The sequence below is a fragment of the Mus caroli genome, unplaced genomic scaffold (genome assembly GCF_978045245.1).
Source record: "Mus caroli unplaced genomic scaffold, Mus_caroli_1 scaffold_11, whole genome shotgun sequence".
Taxonomy (NCBI): Eukaryota; Metazoa; Chordata; class Mammalia; order Rodentia; family Muridae; genus Mus; species Mus caroli.
Window position 1 is genome coordinate 36,673,095 of NW_028227266.1, and position 8,768 is coordinate 36,681,862.

At 37.2% G+C, this 8,768-nt stretch overlaps 1 protein-coding gene across 1 annotated transcript; it reads right to left on the reverse strand.

The window, feature by feature from the left end:
• Positions 1–1,654: 1,654 nt before the first annotated feature.
• On the reverse strand, positions 1,655–2,571 carry LOC110288465 (olfactory receptor 8G18). Its single transcript, XM_021154806.2, is given in 2 exon segments — positions 1,655–1,689; positions 1,692–2,571. Coding segments are annotated over 2 exon segments (915 nt in total).
• Between the last annotated feature and the right edge of the window lie 6,197 nt (positions 2,572–8,768).

The following is an 8,768-nucleotide window of genomic DNA, read 5'->3' on the forward strand; positions in this document are numbered from 1 at the left end:
CAGTGGGAAAATAAGAATTATTGAGAACAGAATGTGTCTTCCTATGGGTATATATGGATTAAAGGAGAAGAGGCCATTAACTAAGAGATAGCAGAGTAACCATGGGAATGGTTGAAGGGAGACATGGGAACAGATATAATTACAGCACTTACATATCAAATTCTGAAAATGAATTAAAATTATTTTAAAAGGTATGGTATATACTCACCGATAATTACATTTTATCCAAAAACAAACAAGCAAATAAACAAACAAACAAAAGTACAGAATACCCAAGATACAATCCACAGAACTCAAAAAAGGTTAAGCTGAAGAGCCCAAGTGAGTATGTCTCAATCCCTCCTGGGAGGGAGAAGGGGGCAATCTCAGGATGGGGCAGGGAGTGTGGGAACTGTGTGGGAAATGAGACAGGGAGAGAAGAGGGGAACATGATCATGTATTGGGGGGGAGCAAGACTGAAGCCAAGGGCCAGCAGAAAGAATCGAAACAGGCAACCTAAGGAGGTAGAAAGTGTGGGGATCCTCCATAATATACCAGAGACCTAGGAAGTGGGTGACTCTCAGGACTCACACTGAGGGACCTTACATGAAATGCCATACAGTAGTAAGAGGGAACTTGTAGAGGCCACCTCTAGCAGAAAGGCAGAGCATTAAGTGACAGATGGGGTTGCCATCTCACAGTAAAAACTCTGACATAAAATTGTTCTTGTCTGAAAGAACTGCAGGGGTAAAAATGGAGAAGAGCCTGAGCAAAAGGAGGTTCAGCAACAGAATCAAATTGGGATCAGGCTCAAGGAGAAGCTCCATGGCCTGACACTGTTACTGATGCTATAGTGTGCTCACAAAAAGGGACCTTTCATGACTGCCCTCTGAAAGATACAACAAGCAGCTGAAAGTTTCAGATGCAGATTATTTACACCAAACCAATGGGCACAAGCTGCTGTCCCTGGTGGTTGAATTATTGAAAAGCTGGAAGAAGCTGAGGAGGAAGACAATACTATAGGAGGATAAGCAGAGTCACCTAACCTGGACCCCTTGAGTTATCTTAGACACTGAGCCACCAAAAAGGAAGACCCCTACACAAACACAGCAGAGGACTGCAAGATCTGGACTCAATCAGAGAAGATGCACCTAATCCTCAAGAGACAGAAGTCCACAATGAGTAGAGAGTTCTCATGGGGTAGAAAGTGAGGGATGTGGAAATTATCATGGAGTCAGGTGTGGTGGTGGAGAAAGGTATTGGATGTGGAATATTCAGAGAATGGACAGGAAGGGGATACAATCTGGAGTTTAAAAAAAGATGAAATATTTTTTAAAAGAAGACATTTTTTGTAAGTAAGAAAAAGGTTTATATTTTTAAAGCAAAGTCTATCAAATATGAAGAAAAATATACATAAAATGATGGGATATCATCTGTGATCATAACAATTTTTGTAACCAATACTAATTGTATAAATTTTTAATTCTGATAAACATATAACATATTGGGTACTCAAAAATTAACTTGCAATTTCCAATTGTAAAATTATTAAAAGATCCTAGGAAATATGTAATAATAATGACAGGTGGAGTAAAAAATATTTCTATATATTTTAAATTATTTTTCTGTGGTAAATAATCCTTACATGATTTCTGCTTACATGAATTTTTTTCTTTCAAGTATTTTTTTCAAAGCAATACTGACATCCTTATTCCTCAGGCTGTAGATCAAAGGGTTCAGCATGGGTACAACAGTAGTATAAAACACAGAGGACACTTTTGCTTGGCCCATAGAATTCAGTGATGAGGGCTGTAAGTACGTGAATGCACCTGAACCATAGAAGATAGCAACAGCAGAGATGTGGGTACTACAAGTACTAAAAGCTTTGAACTTGCCCTCCCTGGAGTGAATGCAGAGGATGGTGGCAATAATGAAGATGTAGGAAGTAATAATGGTCAACACTGGGACAAATGAATTCAGTGTAGCAAAAAATAGAATCAATATTTCATTGATGTAGGTATTAGAGGATGCAAGATTCAAGAGGGGAAGAAGATCACAGAAATAGTGGTTAATCACATCTAAATTGCAGAACTGAGTCCTAAACATGAAGCCAGTGTTTAAGGATGAACAGATCACAGCAAAAATATATACCCCTGAAATCAGAGAACTGTAAATCTGAGAGGACATAGTTACATTGTAAAGCAAGGGGTTACAAATAGCAACATATCGGTCATATGCCATTGCAGCTAATGTGTAGCACTCTGCAATACCAAAAGTGAGGAAGAAGTAGAGCTGAACCATGCATTCAGAGTAGGAAATGATGTTCTTCTCTGTCAGAAAGCTCATGAGCATTTTAGGAATAACAACTGTGGACTGACAGAAGTCAATGAAGGACAGACTGCTGAGGAAATAGTACATGGGTGTGTGCAGATTGGAACTGAGTCCAATCAGTGTGATCATGCCCACGTTTCCTGCCATGGTGATCAGATAGATTCCTGTGAAGAGGAGGAAGAGGGGCAACTGGTATTCTGGCTTCTCTGAGAGCCCAGCTAAGAAGAACTCAGTCACTGTGCAGTGGTTTCCTGCTGCCATGTCCTCCATTCAAATCTAATAGAGAAAAAATTTATAAGTCAATTAAATGATAAAAGTTTAATTTTCATTTACTTGTACAAAATTCCCCCACTTAAATTATTTCTGCCTAATTATACATTTATCTTCAATATAATTAGTGAATTAACTTAATTACAATTAACTTTTATTAAAATTTTTAAACATATACTTAAAGATAATAATGCACTTCACAAAAAATCCAATCACTGAATTAAAGCTTTAAAATTCCATGAGTTCAAAACTATGCCTCAAATTTAAGATGTAGAGTGGGTATTAGTGTGGAAAAATATCCCACTGTGTTGAGGAAGTAAGCTTCCCCCCAAAGAATGAATTATTATCTAAAATCTAATTTCAGGTGGGATCTCCAAAGCCCTACTTTTAAATATTACTATTTCTCTAATCCTTAATCTACATAAAGTCTTTAAATACCCAAAAGTGAAAATTAATTGAGTGGTGGAGCACCCATTGAATTAAATATTTGAAACTTCCTACTACTAGGATTAAATAGTGAACATGTGCTATTGCTAGCAGGGGATGCTGGTTTGGGAACCATTTCTGGAAGAGAATCAGTCAGTAGTGTTTACCTAAGGAACACTTAAAGGCAAAGTGGCCAGATTCACTCCTATTACATACCAATAAAATTGATAGAAAATACAATATATTTTTTATAGTGTAAAGAATTAAGTATCACTGGCATCTTATCACTCAAAAAATCTGTAGTATGATTTTTGCATTGTAAGTTCATATTGTCAACCTGAAGTAGAAAATTAGGTATTTTATCCTTTCTACAGGAGCCCCATCTTCTTTCTGATCTGTACATTCACCCTGGCCAGATCAGTGTGACTGCCCCTCTTTCACACCACACAGACTGCCTGTCTCCCAGGAGGTCAGTCTTAACCAGGCACACAGTTGAAATCTTCTACCCAATAAGCACACCAGCTGTGACCCCCACCCCCACTCCCCCACCCCTGCAACTGCTGAGAGTTCAACAGATTTGGGATGTATCCTATTCTGCCAGAGCCCCCTAGTCCTTCTAGTATGTACCTCTGTCCAGAACTGGGGAAGATCCTACCCTTGTACTCCAAACTTGACCTTTTCCTGGGGGTTCTCTAACAAGGGACACAGGAGGTCTGCCCTAACCATGGACATAGGAGGACTATTTTATCCAGGGACTTAGGATTCCTGTTCTAATGAGGGACACAAGAACCCCAACCTACCCAACCATAAACAGCACCTCCTGCCTCCCAGGAGGCCTGGCCTAACCTAGGTCCCTAGGTCTACTGCCTCCAAACAGGGAGGCTCCAGTAAGAAAGATCCAAGCCAATTAACACCAGATGTAACCTAATAGCAAGAGACAATCACAAGAAAATTAGCAACAGAAATCATGTAATCTGGGACTATTAAAACCCACTTTTCTCACCATTTAATGTCTGGATACCCTAACATATCTGAAAAGCAATATTCTAACCTAAAATTCCATCTCATAAAAATGGTAGAAACCTTTTAGGGAGGATATTAATAACTCCCTTAGAGGAATACAGGAAAACACAAGCAAACAGGTAGAAGCACTTAAAGTGGAAATGAAGAAATCCCTTAAAGGAATATAGGAAATCAAAACCAAGTAGGTGAAAAAAAGAACAAAACAGTCCATGACCTAAAACTGGAAACAGAAGAATATAGAAATCACAAACCCTGTAGACAGAAATCCTAGGAAAAAGATCAGAAGCTACAGATGCAAGCCTCACCAAGAGAATTCAAGATATAGAAGAAAGAATCTTGGGTATAAAAGATACCATAGAAGTTATTGAAACACCAGTCAAAGAAAACACAAAGTATAATAGGTTCCTAACTCAAAACACCCAGGAAATCCAGGACACACAAAAGGACCAAAACTAAGGCTAAAAGGAACAGAAGAGGATGAAGATTCCCAATCAAAAATCCAGAAAACATCTGCAACAAAATCATAGAAGAAAACTTCCGTCACCTAAGAAAGTGATGACCAAAATGAAGAAGTCTATTGAACACCTAATAGATTAGATCAGAAAAGATAATCCTCCCATCACATACTAATCAAAACACTAAATGCACAGAACAAAGAAGGAATAGTAAAGGCTGTAAAGGAAAAAGGCTGACTTATTAAAATACACCACACTTCTCAAAAGAGATGCTAAAAGCCAGAAGACTCAGGACAGATGTCACACAGACCCTAAAAGAACAGAAATACCAGCCCAGGCTACTTTGCCCAGAAAAATACTCAATCACCATTGATGGAGAAACCAAGATATTTCATGACAAAACCAAATCTTAACAACACCTTTCAACTAATTCAACCCTACAAAGGATACTAGAAGGAAAACTTCAACACAAGAAGGGTAACTACACCCAAGAAAACAGTAGAAAGTAATCATCTCACAACACCAAAATGAAGAGAACCATGCATATATAATACCATATCCATCAACAATATTACCAGAAAATATCAATCATTGGCCTTTAATATCTCTCAACATCAATGGTCTCAATTCTCCAATAAGAAGACAAAAGCTAAAAAAAAACTGGATACATAGACAAGATCAAGAATTTTCCTGCATACAGAAAACATAACTCAATGACAAAGATAGACACTACCTCAGAGAAGAAGGCTGGAAAAATTCCAAGGAAATGGTTCAAAGAAACAAACTTCAGTAGCCATTATAATATCCAATAAATTAGATTTTCAACCAGAAAATAACAAAAGAGATGTGGATAGAGAATTCATAGTCACCAAAGGAAAAATCCACAATGGTGAACTCTTAATTATGAATGTCTATGACACAAATGCAAGGTTACTCACATTCATAAAAAGGGAAGAAATAAACAGCAAAATTGAAGACTTTTGAGAATTCAATGAAAATTAAGGCACAACATACCCAAACTTGTGGGAAACCATGAGAGAAGGACTAAGAGGAAAATTCATAGCACTAAGTACCTTCATAAAGAAATTTTAGAGGTCCTAGGCTAGGAACTTAACTCCATGTCTAAAATCTCTAGAAGAAAAAGAGCAAACACACCCAAGAAGAGTAGAAGGGAAGAAACAAGTCAAACTCAGGTCTGGATACAACCAATTAGAAAAAAAGAGAACTATACAAAGAATCAAAAAAAAAATTAAGAGCTGTTTTTTTGAGAAAATCAAAAAGATAGATATACCCTTAGCCAAATTAACTAAAGAACACAGAATCAGTATCCAAATGAACAAAATCAGAAATGAAAAGGGAGAGTTAACAACAGAAACTCTGGAAATCAAAAAAAAAACAAAAAACTATCAGATCTTACTACAAAAGACTGTACTCAACAAAACTGGAAAATCTAAATAAAATGGATAATTTTCTAGACCGATACCACTTACAAAAGTTGAATCAAGATCATGTAAACCATCGAAGCATTCCTATAACCACTAAAGAAATAGAAGCAATCATTAAAAAAAAACTCCCATCCACAAAAAGGTCAGTGCCAGATAGTTTTAGGTGAAATTCTACCAAACATTCAAAGAAGAGCTAATGCCAAGACTCCTCAAGCTATTTCATAAAACAGAACCATAAGGAACTCTACCTCATTTACTGTATAAAGCCACAGTTATTCTAATACTTAACCCCCACAAAGACACACAAAGAAAGAATGTTAGACAAAATATGCTTAAGAATATCAGTGCAGAAATACTCAATAAAATTCTCGCAAACTAAATACAAGAATGTATCAACACCATCATTCACCATGATCAAGTAGGCTTAATCCCAAGCATGTAGAAATGGTTCAATATATGAAAATACCTCAACATATTCCACCATATAAACAAACTCAAAAAACTCACATGATAAACTATAATATCCTTTGAAAAAATATAACTCTTCTTTATGCTAAAAAATTGAGATTAGGAATTTATGGCACCCACTTAAACATAATAAAAGCATTATACTTCAAACCAACAGGCAACTTCTAATTAAATGGAGATAATCTAGAAACAATCCCACGAAAGTCAGGGACAAGAAAAGGCTGCCTCATTTTTTCCCTATCTATTCAATATAGTATTCAAAGTTCTAGCTAGGGCTATTAGACAACAATGAACCTCAAAATGTATACAAATTAGGAAGAAAGAAATCAAGGTATCACTATTTGCAGATTGTATGAATAGTATACATAAGGGATGCCAAAAATTCTGCCCTAGATCTCCTATGGCTGAGAAACAACTTCAGCAATATGAGTGGATTTCAGATTGACTCAACCAAATCATTAGGCTTCATTTATACATATGAGAAAGAAATAAGGGAAGCAAAACCCTTCACAATATCCACAAATATTATTTAAAAATCTTAGTCTAACTCTAACCAGGTAAGTGGAAGATCTGTATGTAAAGAACTCTATCAAGGACCTCAAAATAAACCCAGATACACAGATTCTATTATAAGAGAAAGTGGCAAATAATCTAGAATGCATTGGCACAGGGGAAAATTTCCTGAACAGAACACCAGCGGCTCAGGCTCTAAGATCAAAAATTGGTAAATGGAACCTCATGAAACTAAAATTTTGTAAGGAAAAGGACACTGTCAATGGGACAAAATGGCAAACTACAGATTTGGAAAAGATCTTTACTTACCCTACATTCATTAGAGAGCAAAAATGTACAACATACACAAGAAGGTAGACTCCAGAAAACCAAATAACTCAATGAAAAAAAATGGGGTACAGAGCTTAACAGAATTTTAAGCAAAGGCATCTCAAATGAATGAGGAGCACTTAAAGTAATGTTCAGCATCCTTAGTCATCAAGTAAAGACAAACCAAAATTACACTGAGATTCCAACATACACCAATCAGATTGGCTAAGATCAAAATCTCAAGTGACAGCATACACGGGCAAAGATGAATTCTTCTCCATTGCTAATGTGATTGCAAACTTGTACAGCTAATCTGGAAAACAATATGGCAGTCCCTCTGATACTTAAAAGTATCTGAAGAACAAGCTGTAACGTTCCTGAGCATATACCCAAAAGATTTTCCACTATACCTCAAGGACACATGCTATATTTATGTTTATCATGGCCTTATGTGTAATATTCAGAAGCTAGAAACAGCCCAGATGCCTCTCAACTGAAGAGTGGACACAGAAAATGTGGTTCATTTACATAGTGGAATACTATCCAGCCATTAAAAACAAGGACATCATGACTTTTGCAGTTAAATGAATGGAACTAAAAAATATCCTCCTGAGCAAGGTAACCCAACACAAAAGAACATACATGGTATGTATTCACTGATAAGTAGATATTAGTCAAAATGTACAAAAGAGCAACGATACAACTCACAGACCATTTGAAGCTTAACAAGAATTAAAGCCCCAAAGTGGATGCAATTATAGCTAAAAGGGGAAACAAAATAATCACAGAAGGCAGAGGGAGGAATGGACTTGTGTGAGAGAGGAGAAAAGCATGGCAAGATCATGTATGGGAGAGAAGCCTAGGAAGTCAAGAGAATGAATGGACATATGTAGCAGTAGGTGTTGGGGGTGGTGTAAATCTCAGAGAACTGGAACGTGAGAGGCTTCCAGGACTCAATGGGTATGGCCTTAGCTGAAATGCCCAACTGTGGGGAGGTGGAATGTGAAGAGACAACCACTACTAGATAGACATAAACCCTGCAGCTGAAGCATGGGGCTAATCAACTTTCTTCAAAAGTTTTGACTAAGTATTTTTCCATCTAATGCAAATACAGGCACAAAAATGGAGCAGAGACTGAAGAACAGACAATCTAGTGACTGGTCTAATAATTTGGGTTGCATCCCATGTGCAGGCACCAAACCTTTACATTATTTCTGATGTCATATTGTGGGTGCAGACAGGAGTTTAGTGTGACTGTCCTCTGATAGTTTCTAACAGAAGTGGACAGATGCCAATACAGATATTTACAGCCTACCATTAGACTGAGGTCAGGAACCCTTATGGAAGAGTTAGGGGAAGGGATGAAGGAGCTGAAGGGTTTGCAACCCCATAAGAATAACAACAGTGTTGACTAACTTGGACCCTTGAGCGTTCTGAAAGATTAAGCCACCAATCAAAGATCATACACACGCTAGTCCATTACCCCTGACTCACATGAAACAGATGACTACTTTGTCTGACCTCAGTGGGAGAGAATGAACCAAATCCT